At 39.3% G+C, this 17,416-nt stretch overlaps 1 protein-coding gene across 2 annotated transcripts in view; it reads right to left on the reverse strand.

Moving 5' to 3' along the window:
• Positions 1-17,416, reverse strand: part of DMGDH (dimethylglycine dehydrogenase) — a 69,382-nt gene that overhangs the window by 31,734 nt on the left and 20,232 nt on the right. For both annotated transcript variants that reach the window (XM_035014721.1, XM_035014720.1), the window contains exons 6-12: positions 14,332-14,580; positions 12,318-12,516; positions 5,069-5,238; positions 4,191-4,344; positions 2,336-2,501; positions 1,737-1,867; positions 272-489 (exon numbers count right to left, since the gene is read on the reverse strand). In XM_035014721.1, the coding sequence (XP_034870612.1) occupies positions 272-489; positions 1,737-1,867; positions 2,336-2,501; positions 4,191-4,344; positions 5,069-5,238; positions 12,318-12,516; positions 14,332-14,580 (1,287 nt within the window). The remainder of the gene's footprint in view (positions 1-271; positions 490-1,736; positions 1,868-2,335; positions 2,502-4,190; positions 4,345-5,068; positions 5,239-12,317; positions 12,517-14,331; positions 14,581-17,416) is intronic.

Below are 17,416 nucleotides of genomic sequence, written 5' to 3' on the forward strand. Positions count from 1 at the left end.
ATTTTATTATTTTTTTAAGATTTTATTTATTTATTTGAGACAGAATGAGAGAGAGAGAGAGCACATGAGAGGGGTTAGGGTCAGAGGGAGAAGCAGACTCCCTGCCGAGCAGGGAGCCCGATGCGGGACTCGATCCTGGGACTTCAGGATCATGACCTGAGCTGAAGGCAGTCGCCCAACCAACTGAGCCACCCAGGCGCCCCTGGGCTAGCTTCTTTTAAATTTTAGAGACCTTCTCTTAAATTTTAGAAAATTGTTTTCCAATTCTTACCAGTATAAGATATCCTAATAGCAGTGACAGGAATGTTTGAAACCTTTAAAGACTTGGTTTGAAGAAACTTGAAAACTTCATCACTAAGATCTTCAGCGGTCAGTTTCTGAAGAACCTTTCTTGCATGGGGCCCTGCAATACCAAGGACTCCAAGTTCATCGGTTATGTTTTTAATTTCAACATCATATCCACCGTTGACTGCCTCTTCTTCAATCCATCTGCATTTGAGTCATAAACATTGTGTTAAATCTTGCTTGAATAATGCATGTTGGTGACATATTAATTCTCTGAAGACATGCTCTGTGTCTAGAATTACCAGGAAGTCCCCAGAGTGTCATTTTGTATAATAACCTAATTTTTTAAGTTGAGGAAACTGAGTCCCAGAGATGTTAAGTGATTCTCTTTAAACCACCCACTTATAAATTTGGGGATAATTTTTCACAGTAGAGAAGGATCCTTCAATTTAAACCTGCCACATAATTCTTTTAAATAGTGACAGCCCTATTGCATTTAAACTAATGATTCAATCTTTGAGAATTAATTTAAACCCAAATTTTCTCTAATACCTATACATGGGAGGCGCATTTGTGCTGCTAAAGGTTAATAATGTGCCTGCCACCAGACACATAATTGCTTTGATGATCAAAAGGAAACAATACAAACTCTAAAGACTAGTTTCAATTTCTAAGTCTTGATGAGTTATTGGAACCCAGTTTTAGGGTTTGTTTATAATTTACTGAGAGTCCCTGGAGCTACATAAAATGATCATCTGAATTTACACAAAGCTAAGCTACTAAGATACATCTTGGATTGGAGGGTATAATTTGCATCATTTTACAATCATAGTGAGAATCTCAGAGTAAGACATTTATTAAACAACAGGATTCGAAATATTTTTGGAATATTAAAGACTACAGATTTGATAGTAGACTAAATCATAGACCAAAGACTCATGTGAAGGATTGACCTGGTAAGTCAACGATTTAAATCTAGCTTTGGGCCAGAGAGCACAAAGCATGAAGAAGGAGGAAGATAACCCAGGGAGGCAGCTTACTGAAGTGGACTGAACATGGGCATCAGAATCAAAAGGAGTGGCTTACGCAAGTTACTCTAACTCAAACTTCAGTTTTCTCACATGAAAATGGGAATAATATAGACCTTGCAGATATATCTATTAAGAGAATTAATTGAGATAATGTCTAAAAAGAGTTCTGACACATTGATGATGTCTAATAATTGGGAGTTAATGTTTTTAGAACCAGCAAACCCTATGGATGGATTACCTTTGAGGGGTGTGGGGACAGGGTCCCACACTTCAAATAATTTCCTATAAAAGACATGAAATTTATTTGAAACAATAAGGTTTAAGATTAAAGTTGTACTTTAATTGGTAAAAGAAAAGCGCACTGCAAGATTGAGTCAGTATATAATCCATATAAAATTTTCTTATTAGGTGCATACTTACCTAAGATCGTGAAGTTCGGATCCAGAACCAGTTATTAGTAAAAACTCCCCAGGAGTTTGGTGAGAAACAGTCAACTCAGCATACACTCGACCTTTTGGTGTCAACATGTGACTTATATTTGTAAAACCCACCTACACAAAAGAATTAAAAATTACCTCAGGATGCAATTAAAATCTTATGTATCCTTTTAACACAACATGGAAATAAAAATGCAAGTGTCCACAATGAAAAACGTTTGAATCTTACCATTTATATCAATTGTGTGAACTATCTTTAAACCTAGACCCAAGATTAATTTTGAAGTTCTTAGTTTCAATGATAATTATAACTATTTGTCATAAAAATTACACTTGAGTCAATTTTGCAGTTCCCTACTGACACAATTTAGCAAAGTCATAAGGTCCTTGGATGATAATTTGTTCAACAAAATTTAAATTAGAAAATTAGCTAGAATATTCATGGTCAGTTGAAGAGCTCCGGCATTCATAGAGAAATCATTAGGTGGACTAAAATAACATACTAATTAAAAAAAAATATGAGAGGACAGAGAATTAAGTAGACCAGAATCCTGAACCTTGTACCCATATAAGGTTATTTACCTTTGGAATGACATTTGCAAAGAGATGGTCCAACAGTCGAACAGAGTCTTGGCCTTTGATGTTAAACTTGCCAAACGGTGACAGGTCAATAACCCCTACTTTTTGCATAACCTGTTTATACTCAGATCCTACAGGCTCAAACCAGTTTGTGCGGCAAAAACTGGGCCTGAAACACAATGTTTGTCATAAAACAGCTGTCATTCATTTTCAAAAAAATTACAGAATATTTATTAAACACTGTTAATCTAGAAAATCCCATTTGGGAAAAAAGTACAACCCAAAGTTCTGTTCTGTAAATCATACACATATGGTAGAAACTGACTCTTTAAAGGTACTCTTCTATTCCTTTGACCCATTTTGTAGTGAACGACGTAGTATTAATTAACTAGAAATTAAGTTAGGACATGTGGGCTCTCAGATCCGGAAGAAAGCATAGAAATCTACCAGTACTGAGTTTTTTGATCTTGGTTGCATATTAGAATCACCTGGGGAGCATGTAAAAAATATCACATTTTTTTGGACCTAATTAAATCAGAATATAATGGGGTAGAGCGATCTTGTCCAGTGCTTCTGGATGCAATTACAAATCACTTGCACTTGTTAAAATGCAGATTCTAATGCAGCAGGTCTGGGGTGAGGCCCTACACTCTGCGTTCTAACAGGTGATGCTCATGCTGTTGGTCCATACCCAGAATAAGCAAGGACTTGGTCCAACATCTTCATTTTTCAGAGAAAAGGCATAAGGTGTTTTCCAAGGCTTTTGTCTTAGTAAATGACGGAGCTTGGCCAGGAACAAAAGTCTACTGACTCATTCAGGGACCTTTCTACTTGATAAAGTTGACTTCTAATGTGGTATTTTAACCACAGAACAGACAATTGTCTGCTACATGAGTTTTCAGTTGTTTAATTATTAAAATAATAGAAGAAACAGGTCAGATCCAAAGAGCAAAGGTGAAGAACAGATGGGGCATTTACCTGAGTCATTTAGGAAAAACCGAACCAGTATTTTGCCCCCAGATATTCTAGACTAACTGTCTACTGAGCCCAAATCAACAACTGGGCCTCTACTATCCTTTATACCATTTAGATCTGGTCTTAAAGTAGACATCAAAACCTGCTTAAATAAGCAAAATGACAAGTCCAAAAAAAGAGTGAGTGAGAGATAACAATTTCTACATTTGCTATTTGTTTTCTCTTGGTTTATGGATTCTTATGAGAAAAAATATATAATCACTATTAATCCCAAATGACAACAATGGTGTGTAATCCAAGTACAACGATGGCAACAGCTTTAGAGGAATTCAGAGAATTGTTTAGTGGGATGCTTTATGCTTTAGCTTAATGTCAAATGCTAAGGAAATGATCTTTCCTCTTAATTTATCAACGGTACATATAATTTACATGACTCACTGCACACACACTAGAAAGCTGTCGCTATGAGCTCTTCCTTGATCAATAGAAAATCCATATTGCCATACTATTTCCATTAGATGGGATTTAACTAGGCATCCTAAACCAGGACACATCTTTAGGAGCCAACTGAAGCCAGGTGGGGATGTAGAGGGGATGGGGAAGGTTCCTCTGAGCTCCTGGAAAATGCCAAGTGGAGGCATCACCTGAGCTGGCTGTAGAACTCTGGAGGCCACAGGGGTCCTAGATGTGAGCCAATGTCACATGGGATAGACTAATGCCTCCACCGCCAGAAAATAAGTTTTGAAGGAAAAGGCTCAATGCTCTTCGGAATGGGGTGAAGTGACTTGGGGCAGGGGACAGCATTTCTCTTATGTCCTTCCATTCCATCTCCAAAATTTCATTCTACATTCGGAGCCACAGGCAGGTTATGTCATTCACTTACCTGTACTGAGTGTCCTGGCCCGGTTTGTAGAACCAGTGTGGCTGCTCCCAGCCTGCATGGAACCCCATGGAACACTTAGACTCCAGGGTTTTATAAAGCCCACTGACTCGCTGAGTCGGCCTCCCAGCGAATCGTTCTTCTTTAGGATAACCAACTGAAAAAGGAAAACTATACCTAAATAGCACATAACCAAAACTATAAACAATTTTGAAGGCACTCAAAAAATAGAAAACACAGTTCTTAACATCCAGAAGCATATATGTGTATGAAACTTATGTAAAAGATGGTAACTACACTTCTTGTGGTGACCATTTCACAATGTATACAAATGTCAAATCACTATGTTGTATGCCTGAAACTAACATAATATCGTAGGTCAACTACACTGCAATTTAAAAAATAATGTAAAAGGGCACCTGGGTGGCTCAGTCAGCCAAGCAACTGACTCTTGGTTTTGGCTCAGGTCATGATCTCAGGGTCCTGAGATGGAGCCCCAAGTCAAACTCTGGGCTTTGTGCAGAGTCTGCTTGGGACTCTCTCTCCTTCTCCCTTTCCCCCTCCCCCTGGCTTGCTCACTCGCTCTCTCAAATAAATAAATAAATCTTTTTAAAATTTTATGTAAAAAAACCCAAATTGTCATTTATATAACAATCCAAGGATAAAGTAAAAGTGGATTTAGAACTTAAAATCGCTGATGCACTCTACACATTAAATATACACGTTCATATAGATTCCTTGTTGTGTCTTAAAGGCATAGTGCTTATTAGAATCCCTAAGTACTCCTACCACAATGCACAGAATAGCAAGCAACTAGAATCAGAGGCACTGCAAGTCAATTCTGTACACACTTTGTAGACAATAGTAAATTTGCACGTTACCAATATTGTTGAATCCATATGACTCTCTTGCTTTGGCCTCAGTGTACTGAGTTGTTGTCCATTTGCCATAGCGATTGGGATCCAATTCTATCAGATCAAATGGAGGTTCTCCGTGCAGGATCCAGTCACTGAGATATTTCCCTACCCCGCCAGCATGGATTATGCCGTATCTTTCAAAATACAGAGATAAATACACTGTTATTAACATATGTAGTTTTCAGATAATGAAACATGTCCAACTATTTTACAGGTCCTCCAAGTTGGAGTGTTCTGTGCTATTTAGAACATTCAACAACATAATGTAGTTTTTTTCTCAAAAAAAAATACATGTTTAGGCATCCAGATTAAAGGGACCTGACTTGATAGCTAGTTTGTTTCCATAGTTTCAAGAGATGCACACCTGCAAAATAGCCTACAGCTCTTAGCTAGGAAAGAGGCTCACTTTAGGAAAATGGAGGAAAGGAAACAAAGAGGAAGGCTTAGTTGTTATCTTCTCAGACCCCTGGAGCTAGGATTATCTTGAGTGATAGGAAGCTTGCAGGAGAAACTGTACACTGCCCAGGGGCACATGCATCTCTTCTCAGACTCAATTTAGTTCAGGCCCCCTTAGGTGATGACCTCTGTGCAGGGACCTGGAACCTTGATCTCAGAAGCATTCAGAGCAAGAGGCACTCAACCAGGGACTTGTAGGGAGGAGAGGGAAAGGACCACTCTCCCTTGTATTTTGCAACGAATGGGTCACTTGGTGGCAAGGGTAGGCTTGTTTTCTATTTCTATATGATGATGCTTTAAAACTAAGAACATGACTGTGGCAGATAATTGGATCTGAGATGAAGGAATCACAGTTTTACACTGGCTGCATGCAGTTCTACCCACTCACTCTAGTAATGAAGGACTTTCCTGTAGGTTTATCTGTGGTTTAGGTCAAGAGAAGCATCTGAGTAATTGGATGAGCGGAAAGTCATGGGTGGATGACCAAGAAAAGGAGCTACATGAGCAGACCTCAAAATACCAGAAATTCCAGTATCCCAAATGGATTCTAACAGCCAGAATCACTCTGAGAGCTTGGGAGAACCTTAGCAAAGACTATAAATGTTAACTAACTTTCCCCACAAGATACCAGTTTGGCTATTTTATAAAAATGAATGACTGGAGCGCCTGGGTGGCTCAGACGGTTAAGTGTCTGCCTTTGGCTCAGGTCATGATCCCGGGGTCCTGGGATCCAGCCCCACATTGGGCTCCTTACTTAATGGGCAGCCTGCTTCTCCCTCTCCACCACTTGTGCTCTCTCATGCTTTCTCTCTCTCAAATAAATAAAATCTTTAAAAAAAAAAAAAGAATGACTGAAGTTGTTAGGAGGATATTTCTCAAGTAGAGTAAGACGGCAATAATTTATACTTCTCTGAATCATTTAAAAAAGTGACATGGGTCATCCAAATCACCCATAAACAATTTCACTAAGTTTCAAGAAGGCAATAAAAATGATTAAATATATGCTTAAAATTCACTCATCCAGTGGTGTTGCTTGGGGGGCATCCATACTTGCATTTTGTATTCTTCATATGTAATAATATTGTCAAAGACAAACTATTTCATTGCGTATTGTAAACACTTTTTCACAGACCCCCCCCCCCAAATTCACTCATCCAGGTCCATCTATGATATACAAAAGCCGTCATTTTTGATTGCTAGAGATGTTGTTATAAGACCTGAAATTGTGTAAAGTTTTATTGACATTTATTTAACACTTGCTCTTTGCCAGGTATTGTTTCCATCTAACATGTACTGTTAGATGCTGATTTATTCTTTAATAATTTTATTTCACCAATGGGAAAACCAGCCCCCACATAGAGGTTAAATAAGGTCACACATTAATAAAGAGCAGATTCAGGACCCAGACTCAGTCATCTGACCCCAGGGTACACTCCTTATTATTGGACTTTATTTCTTCACTGGTTCTCAATTTTTTTTTCAGCCAAGACACACGTGACAGACAGTAGTCACATTCTTGACAGACTCTTTGGGCAAAGCCAGGGCTGTGCTGTGTTTCCTTTGGTCTCACTGCCACACCATTATGTTCTTTCCCTTTGAACAATGTGTATGAGCTAATAAACGGGGCAGAGCGCTGTTCATTGAGGATAATCCTGAATCAAGTCTAATTTATTTTCTATAGGTAAATCCTTTGCAAACTTCAGCTCTCTACCCGTTAACAAGTTATATGTAAAATGCCACACAACTGAGTATTCTGAAACATCTTCTGAGAGCCCCTGGCTTAGGAGCTAAACGTAAGCATGGAGCAAGAGAGAATTCATTGACATGGCATTGAAAAGCACAGAGCAGGCAAGCAATACATGGTGGCTGTTGGGTCATTGTATAACCAACAACAGAGTATGCCTGTGCCCAGTTGATAAGATTTTCATAAGGAACTAACGTCTGAAGGGGAAGTGGAAGGGAACTAGATGAGGAAAGGAGAGTTGGGTTCTTCTGATGCTGGCATTAATCTGCACAGCCCATTTCTTCTAAATGGCCCAGCTCCTGTGCTTTTTGAGTGTTTGTGTCTGCTTTGTATGACAGCTCTGTTACACTGTCAGATGTTACGTCTTATAGCACTCTCCCCTCCTCTAATTTGCTGTTTATAATCTGTTCTAAGCCAAGAAAACTAGATTCATTTCAATACAATCAATTCAACATTTTGGGGGCATGGTGTCAGTTACCTAGAAGCAGAAAACCTTGTTAGAATTGTGACAAAACTGGGGCGCCTGGGTGGCTCAGTTGGTTAAGCGACTGCCTTCAGCTCAGGTCATGATCCTGGAGTCCCTGGATCTAGTCCTGCATCGGGCTCCCTGCTCAGCAGGGAGTCTGCTTCTCCCTCTGACCCTCCCCCCTCTCATGCTCTCTCTATCTCATTCTCTCTCTCAAATAAATAAATAAAATATTAAAAAAAAAAAAAGAATTGTGACAAAACAAAAGTAAAACAGCCTTGACTGAGGATAATCTGTGAGTAAGGTAAAAGAACACTGGCATTTATGTAGACAGTTTGCATATTCCCCAAATTCTCTGGAATGGTTGTACCAGAATAACAGACAACATTGAAATGCAGATCCCTGGATCTGCATAAAATCTTTTGGGATCCCTGGTTTTCTGATTCAACACGACTTCATGGGTTCTCCTGACAAATAGGAATTTCACAGATAGGATGTAAAGGAGGATGAAACACACTCAAGTGACTAATCACAAGGTTGAGATTCTTTTTTAACATGTCCATAGGATGATTCTGCTGCTCAACCAGGTATGAAAACCACTGGCCTCCAGAAACAGGGAATGATCACAGATGTAAGCCAGGAGGGGCAGCCAATGTGAGCATTCCATATTACATAAAAAAAAATCCTAGCAATCTCAACTTTTAGATAACAAGAAGTCCTTTTTGGTTCAGACCAAATCTGTCAAAGAGAGGAAGGTACTTTGCCCGTCCCCCGCCTGTCATCTTCCCTATCCAACTCCCAATGTCTACAATCTGGGAACATTACCCAGAACAATCAGAGTAAGAATGCAACATCAGCCCCATGCAATTAGATACAATTTCTAGATAATCAGTAACTGGTGTCCTAAAGAAAGCAACTTCCTAATTTCCTTGGCGAGTAGTAATAGATGCTCCATTAAAGTACAAATATAATAAGGCTAGGGATACTGTCTGCTTTTTCAGAGCATGGCTCATGGCCAATGATCCACAAATAGTTGTTGACTAAATCAAAAATTCTATGACTGAGTCAATTGCAGAATCAAAAATAATAAAGATTTAGGAATAAATTTAGCAAAAGAGGTATAAAACTTATACTCTGGAAACTATAAATCATTGTTGAAAGAAATTTTAAAAGACCCAAATAAATGGAAAGGCAACCCATGTCCATGAATTGGACTTAATATTGTTATGGCAATACTCTCCAAGTTGATCTACAGATTCAATGCAGTACCTATCAAAATCCTAGGTGACTTCTTTGCAAAAATTGACAAACTGATCCTAAAAATTTTATGAAAATTTAAGGGACCCAAAATAGCCAAAACAATCTTGAAAAACAACAAAGATTCACACTTCCTAATTTCAGAACTTACTACAAAGCTACAGTCATCAAAGCAGTGTGGTACTGGCATGAAGATAGACCTATAGATCAATGGAATAGAATTGGGAGTCCAGAAATAAACCCATACATAAATGTGAATTGACTTTTGACAAGGATGTCATGGTATAATAAAAAATAAATATTTGGTCTTTGTCTCCATTTCCTGGCACAGAACTCCTAATAACCTCTGGAATTCAGAGTCTTTTGTATGCTAATGAGATGGTACTTGGGGGGTTAAATAGCTTCAGGATAGGGCTGGTCGCAAGAAATTCAATCATCAAAAAAAAAGGTCAATCATCAATGGTCAATGATTTAATCAATTATTCCTATGTAATGAAACCTCCATAAAAAACCCTAAAGGGCAGAGTTCCAAGAACCTTCAGGTTGGTGAGCTTATTGATGTGCTACAAATATGGTGTGCCAGAGAAGGCATGAAAACTGCCCCTCCCCCTCATACCTCACCCCGTGTATCTCTTCCATTTGGCTGTTACTGAGTTGTATCCTTTATAACAAATGGGTAAAAGAAAGTGTTTTCCTGATTTCTGTGAGTCATTCTAGTGAGTTATCAAACCTGAAAAGGGGGTTGTAGGAACTCCCACATTTATAGTCAGTCAGTCAGAAGTACAGTGATCCCTGGAACTTGCAATTGGTGTCTGAAGTGGAGACAGTTTTGTCCTTAACCAGTGGGATCTGCACTAACTCTGGAAGTCAGCATCAGAATTGAATTGAATTGTTGGATACTCAGTTGGTGTAGGAGAATTAGAAAATTGGATGTGGGTATCAGAAGTAGTGTCAGAAAAAAAGATTTCACAGAAGCCAATGCGATTCAATGAGGAAAGAACAGTCTTTTCAATAAATGATGCTGAGATAACTGGCTATGCACACAAGAATGAAGTTGGACCCCTACTTCACACCACTTACAAAAATTAACTCAAAATTGATCAAAGATTTAAATGTAGGAGTTAAAACTATAAAACTCTTAGAAGAAAACATAGGTATGAATCTTTATGAACTTGGGTTATAAAATGGTTTCTTATATATGACACCAGAACTACATGCTAAAAAAGAAAAAATACACACTCTAGACTTCATCAATATTCAAAACTTTCATGCTTCAGTGGACACCATCAAGAAAGTGAAAAGACAACCCAAAGAATGAGAAAAAATTTGCAAATCATGTATCTGATAAAGGACTTGTATCTAGAATACATAAAGAACTCCTACAACTTAATAATAAAAAGACAATTTTTTTTAAAGATTTATTTATTTATTTGAAAAAGACAGCATATGTGTGGGGGGGGGCAAGCAGAGGGAGAGAGAGAGAGAGTCTTAAGCAGACTCCACGCTGACCACAGAGCCCCATGCAGGCTCTATCTCACGACCCTGAGATCACAACCCCCCCAAAACCAAGAGCCAGATGCTTAACAGACTGTGCCATCCAGGAGCCCTAACAAATAATCATTTTTTTTGAATGGGCAAAGGATATGAATAGGCATTCCTCCAAAGAAGATATTCAAGTAATGTACGAGAAACACTCCTACATGCACATACCTGCATATGCACACTGCAGCTGATTACCTAAACCCTCAGTTACTTTATGCCCTCCAGCCCTATATCTCCATCTGGTTTTCTCCCTCTAGATGTCACACAGATGTAAACTTAACACTTCAAACCCAAACTCTCAAAAATGAAACTCACTATTTTTCTGGTTTTCTCTCCCCATGGCCCCAGCATCCAACCAGGGGTCAAGTTAGATAGTTTGCCACCATTTGTTATTTTTTTCTCGTCCTCAAGACCTAATGCAATCAATCATCAAGTCTAAATAAGTTTATCTCCTATCTTTCAGTACCCCCTGCTGCTCCCTCGGTTCAGACCACAGCTTCTCTACTGTATTGTCAGGACAGCACCCCGACGAGCCCTGTGCCTCTGGACAGACCTCACTGCCTTGTCTTCAGCTGTAGCCCAGTGCCTACCAAGAGACCTGGCACGGAGCTGGCAATCATTAAATATTAGTTGAATAAATGGCCAAATAAAATGGGGAAGAAAAATAGAATATTAGAAGCTCTGATATGATGGTAAAGTGGGCTTGACATTAATATTCATTAAATTAATGGGACAAATATTAAAGATGAAACATCAAATGGGTAATGGAATCATAAATAGTAAGCAACCTGAAGAATCATAAAGAAACAAATTATGTTGGACAAACATGAATTATGGTAAAAAATGCATCAGATACGTTATTCATTTGATATTTTGAATTATGTTTGTCACATTGTGTTAGAAAAACATCCTTGTGAAATTGGGGTAAATTGACCAACCTGAACATATACAGCATGAAAAGACACATGAATAATGGAAATGGCAGGAAATATGCAAAGAGAAGTTTCCAGGAAATCATTACCCTTCTGTGTGATAAGCTTTAAAACCTATACAAGTGATTAAACCATTAATAATCCACAGTAAGGATTTTAAAATTGAAATATTTTATTCCTCGGGGTGCCTGGGTGGCTCAGTTGGTTAAGCATCTGCCTTTGGCTCAGGTCATGATCTCAGGGTCTTGGGATCAAGTCCAACATTGGGCTCCCTGCTCAGAGGTGAGTCTGCTTCTCCTTCTCCCTCTGCCCTTCCCCCATTTGTGCTCCTCTCTCTCTCAAATAAATAAATAAAATCTTAAAAAAAAAAGGAAATATTTTATTCTTCACATCTCAATGGTCATGAAAGGAAGAAAACTCTCTGCCCCTCCTCTATTTTCCATCTTGGCCTGAGATTATGAGACAAGACGTATCTAAAATACTTGACTCCAGGGGTGCCTGGGTGGCTCAGTCGGTTAAGCGACTGCCTTCGGCTCAGGTCATGATCCTGGAGTCCCTGGATCAAGTCCCGCATGGGGCTCCCTGCTCAGCAGGGAGTCTGCTTCTCCCTCTGACCCTCCCCCCTCTCATGTGCTCCTCTCTCTCATTCTCTCTCTCTCAAATAAATAAATAAAATCTTTAAAAAAATAATAAAATAAAATAAAATACTTGACTCCATTAAAAAAAAGAAAAAAAAAACTTAACCCCGTAATAAATGTTGAATTAAATGGAGATACTAAAAAAATAAATAAAAAATAAATAAATGGAGATACTCACCCAAAGCCTATAGCCACCCAGTAGTTTCTGACTCCCTGATGGGGCCCCACCATAGGCAGAATGTCAGGAGAATAGGTGATAGGGCCATTGACGATATTGATGATGTCAGCCTTTTTCAAGACTGGAACCATTTCCATGGCAGCTTCAACATGTTCCATGATTCGGTCAAGATCAGACTCAAAGAGCTCCTTTCCAAACCCTGCATGGACATACCATTGTGGTCAGGATGCTGCAGCTGCCCTGACATGTACTCTGAAGTGACTTAAATCTGAAATTTAAAGGTAGTCTGTAGGAAGGTACTTCCTTTTTTTTTTTTAAGTCTAAACTTCATATTCACTATCAACAGATAGGTACCCGTCACATTACTGAGAACAATAATGTTATTTTTGGTTGAAACAATAAAATCATGAAAGTTAACCTTTTTCATTAGTAATAAATTCAAATCTAAGTATATTAATAGTTTTCAACATTTAATCCCATCATAATTTAAAAAAAAAAATAACAACAATTATTGGTTTGTCAAGACAGAGCTTTTATCCTTCACCATGAAAGTCTATTCTATCTTCCCAGGTAAGGGCAAATGGAAGCTTACAAAGTCATGTCAGGACACAGGGGATAAACAGAAAAGTACTCCAGGATCTAGGATAATGGATTCCAGATGCCTTTCAGCTCTCAGCAGAGAAGGAAGGGCATGGAGGCCTCCTTCCTCAAGCCTGCTCCCCCAGGTATCTGAGGGCTAGAATTTCGAGAAAAGAGTCAGGGTCTTGGAACACAATCTTTTTCTCAGTCCTCAAAGGTACTGTGACTGAAGGCAGGGCCACAGAGGAGCTTCTGAAAGAACTTCTCCTCCAGTACTGGGAGCTTTCCCACACAGCAGGCAGCCAGCTCCTGTTCTCCTGTGAACTGCGCGCTGGGTTGGTTGCATGGAGGCCCGCAGACCACTAGGCTTGGACCAGGACATGCATGCACCCAGGGCCAGCTCTCCCTCCAACTGCAATTATTTAAATATTTGTTCAACATTTATTTGGAAGAGAGGCTGCCAGCATGAGGGAAGAGCAGAAAGGAAGGCTCTCAGGTGGCGATCAGCCCTCCCTCTGAGATCGGGAGCTATTCCACACAGGCCCAAATGTGCAGAGCCCACACCACAAGACAAAAGCCCTCAGCTAGCTGGAGCTGGCCGAACTTCTGTGGAAGGCAACTGAGTGATCATCTGTTGTCACATGGGCATAGGTGGATTGAGGAGCAGGAGAGAGGTTCATTCCCTATCCCAAGGATAATTACCAAAAGTATAATTCTAGAAAGTACAATTTCCTCCATTTCTTTATATCCCTTATTTCAGTGTCCCAATGACATTTTAGCACTTTCTATAGATTGTTTTAATTGTTTACCTCCTTATGTAACCACCTATCTCTAATCTAGCTTGTGGAAATGTTTCATGAAAAACAAAAACAGATCCATCTCCCTTACAGAACTGGAAAGAGAAACTATGGTTCCTCCTGCTTTAGCATAGGGCTCTTCTAATCCATTTACGTAGTAGGGGAAGGCCTCAGTTTGCAGGCCAACCTATCCTGCTCTGTGATGCACTCTGAGGCTTTCATACTTAGCAGCCTGGATATCCTGTCTCTGACACCTGTCCTGTTTCCAACTGTCAAAACACAATAGCAGCCATATCCAAATCTGAAAACTAGACCAAACAGGTAGGGGATTAAGGAAAAAGTGAGAGGCAGGAGGTTGGTGTGGGCAGGCAAAAATAACCTGAAGCCTTCCAAACCAGCAGAAGATATGTTTCTTCAGCTTCTCCATCATCAACTGCCTCTTTTCTCTTTCCTTACTTCTGCTGTGATTGTTCGAAGGGACATGAGAACAGAGCTTACCTCAAACTGCTCACCTCCACAGTCCAGGTATCCGGTAGTCTCATATTATGGTGTCATCTGAATCTACAGCCAGCCCCCAGCCACAGAAAAGACAAAACACATGTGCCTGACCTGCACACGCTTGCGTTTATGGAACCCACCTGGAGGGACTCCATTGGTGACCCATGTGTCCTGCACTTTCATTTTCTCCTGACTTTCGTATGGACCAAACAAAAGCCCATCCCTTTCCTGTCGGAGATAATAGGATCCTTCCAGGTCACGGAGCACCGGGAGTTCCCGTTTCAAAGCTTTCACTTCAGGTATAGTCGATGTAACAACATATTGATGCTGGACCGGAATGAGAGGATGTTCTAGTCCCACCATCTTACCTACTTCACGAGCCCAAAATCCTTAAAGAAAAAAAAACATTTTAAAATGTTACACATATGAAAACATACCACATCTGACATTAAAATGGCAATTTATTTTAAAATAAAATATTTAGAAGACTTTAGTACTCATGGCAAAGTCAAAAGAATGTCATAACGACTTTAAATTTTTTGTCATTGCAAAACTGAGTGGGGGAAGAGAAGACTGTATTCTACCCTGCCCCAGCGTTTGAAAGATATCTATAATCTAAGGGAACTCCATTCCTGAAAAAGCATTTTGTCCATAAGCAGAAAAAGGCAGGAAAACAACAACAAAAACAAATTTACTTGAAGGGAAAAATAAACAACCCAAATACATAAAATGTACAAATGATGATAAGAAAGACAGTAATGGACTGACCCTATTCCTGAAAGACAGTTGATCAAGCAATAAGGGGCCCTGTGTGATCCACATAATAATTATGCATAAGAGAGCCCTGAAAGTCAGTCCCTCCATCCCCCAGGCCCTCCTCTCCCCAAGTTACTGATACCTAAGATTCTACAAATACAAAATTGTGCTGTTAACTTAAAATTTGAAAACGTATAGGGGCGCCTGGGTGGCTCAGTCCCTAAGCATCTGCCTTCGGCTCAGGTCACGATCCCAGGGTCCTGGGATGGAGCCCCGCATCGGGCTCCTTGCTCCGCGGGAAGCCTGCTTCTCCCTCTCCCACTCCCCCTGCTTGTGTTCCCTCTCTTGCTATGTCTCTCTCTGTCAAATAAATAAATAAAATCTTTAAAAAAAATTTGAAAACGTATATACTTTGGGAGAGAGAGCACAGTAAGTTTTATCTGTTACTGTAAAAGTTTAGTTAGAATACATTTGTAAGATCCTTTCCTGCAAAGGGCATGAAGGAACCAGGAGTCCAGAGCAGGAGGGAAAAAGAGTCACAGCAAAGAGCAAAGGGCGCCTAAGTAGGTGGGACTTCCTGTATGAGAATGTATCTCACTTCACAATGTGTGCTGGGAACGTCTTACTGGTGGCAGTGAATGTTATTTTTACCTTTGCAGAAGAAGGAGTCAAACTGTGGCTGAAAGTACACTTGATTCTCCCCCCAGGTGACTCTTCAGTATACAGATGTGGAGCTAAAGTCCAGAGACCTTGGAACCAAGACCGGGAGACCCTGGAATCATCACACTTTATTGGTTTTCTTGCTACGGAAAGACTTTATTTTGAAAATCTAAGACACCTTTACTTGCATAAAGGTATTTCAGAATCTAGAATGGTTATATGGCATGGAAGTGGTGTCACCTGACCCATATTAGGGGGGAAGAGGTTCTATTTGGTTGTTCGCTTCATAATAATTTTGAGTAATCATTCAAATGATTAGAGCATCTTATTCAAGTTATTTCTTCAGAGGTTGCACTCTTAATTTTTAACCATTTCTGCTTCTGCTTTTTTAGGAATCTAATAAGAGGTTCTGGAGCCTCTGTCATTATGAGGTTCAGAGCTAGATACAGAATTATCAATTATGAATCAGTCTGGGAACCCAGACTATGTACTCTTATGTGTCCAAATTTATTTCTATTTAACTATCTAAACATCATCCTGTGTTCTGTTGTTTTGTTCTGGCCTAATGGCTAAACTGGCCGTACTTGTTTAATAGTCCCAGAAATGGATGTCTATTTGCAAACCAAAAATCATACCTGTGGGCATTAGAGTCTCTTGCTGGTTTTTTAATAACTTACAGATTTAATTTATTTTTGTTAGTAGGAAGATGTGAATTGCCAATGTCAGAACTTTGTAGGAAAATATAGGAAAGCCATATATTCTAGTTATATGCAACTACAGCAGATTTAAAATATGAGAAAACAAAATATTTAGCCTGGCAATTCAAACCACTATAGTATCCTCAATACACTTGTTTCAATTAAAAACATAAAATGAAGAAAATAAATTCTGTCCTATTCAAACATATTTTTGAATTTCTGAGTCTAATTGCTTGCTTATTAATGCACTTGATCATTAAAATACAGAGAGAACATATACATATTCTAGAGCTATATGATTTCAAACTCCATAACAAGCTCTATGCTGTTTTACCCTATGGTGGTGGTGTTTGTTGGCATTTTCTTCCTCTATATGTCAAGGAAGTTAACCTAAATCTGGCAGAATTACACTTCAACTCTTGCTATGTCACCCACCCACCAAGTTCAAAGGTAAGAGAGACAAATATGGAAAAAATCACTAAAATCTACCATTATGACCTGAGAAACAAGTGAAGAGTCAGTAACAATGTTATTGGAAATGCCTTCCATTTTTTAAAAAAAATGCAATGATTAATTAAATGGACTTAAAATGAAGAGTGAAGGTTCATGGACAAGTTTCCTTGTATAAGATGGTTTATACGGTGACAAGGATGATTTATACAGTGACATTCTTCCATGCAGAGTATCAGGCAAAATTAAGCAATTCTTTTTTGGCTGAACCCTGGGCTTCATGTTGGCATGATCCAATCCTATTTCTGATTTACCATGTTAGGAAAATTCTTTTTTTTTTTTTTTAAAGATTTATTTATTTATTTGAGAGAGCGAGAATGAGAGAGAGAGAGAGTACATGAGAGGGGGGAGGGTTAGAGAGAGAAGCAGGCTCCTCGCCGAGCAGGGAGCCCGATGCGGGACTCGATCCAGGGACTCCAGGATCATGACCTGAGCCGAAGGCAGTCGCTTAACCAACTGAGCCACCCAGGCGCCCCATGTTAGGAAAATTCTTAAGTAAAGTTTACAAAGCTTAATGAGTCAATTAGAAATGAGGTCAAGAGAAACATTCTTCACCATGCAGAGAAAAAGCTTACATCATAATAAAGAGCTTCTGTTCATG

Source organism: Mirounga leonina, unplaced genomic scaffold, assembly GCF_011800145.1.
Source record: "Mirounga leonina isolate KUSES-001 unplaced genomic scaffold, KU_Mleo_1.0 Mir_168, whole genome shotgun sequence".
Taxonomy (NCBI): domain Eukaryota; kingdom Metazoa; phylum Chordata; class Mammalia; order Carnivora; family Phocidae; genus Mirounga; species Mirounga leonina.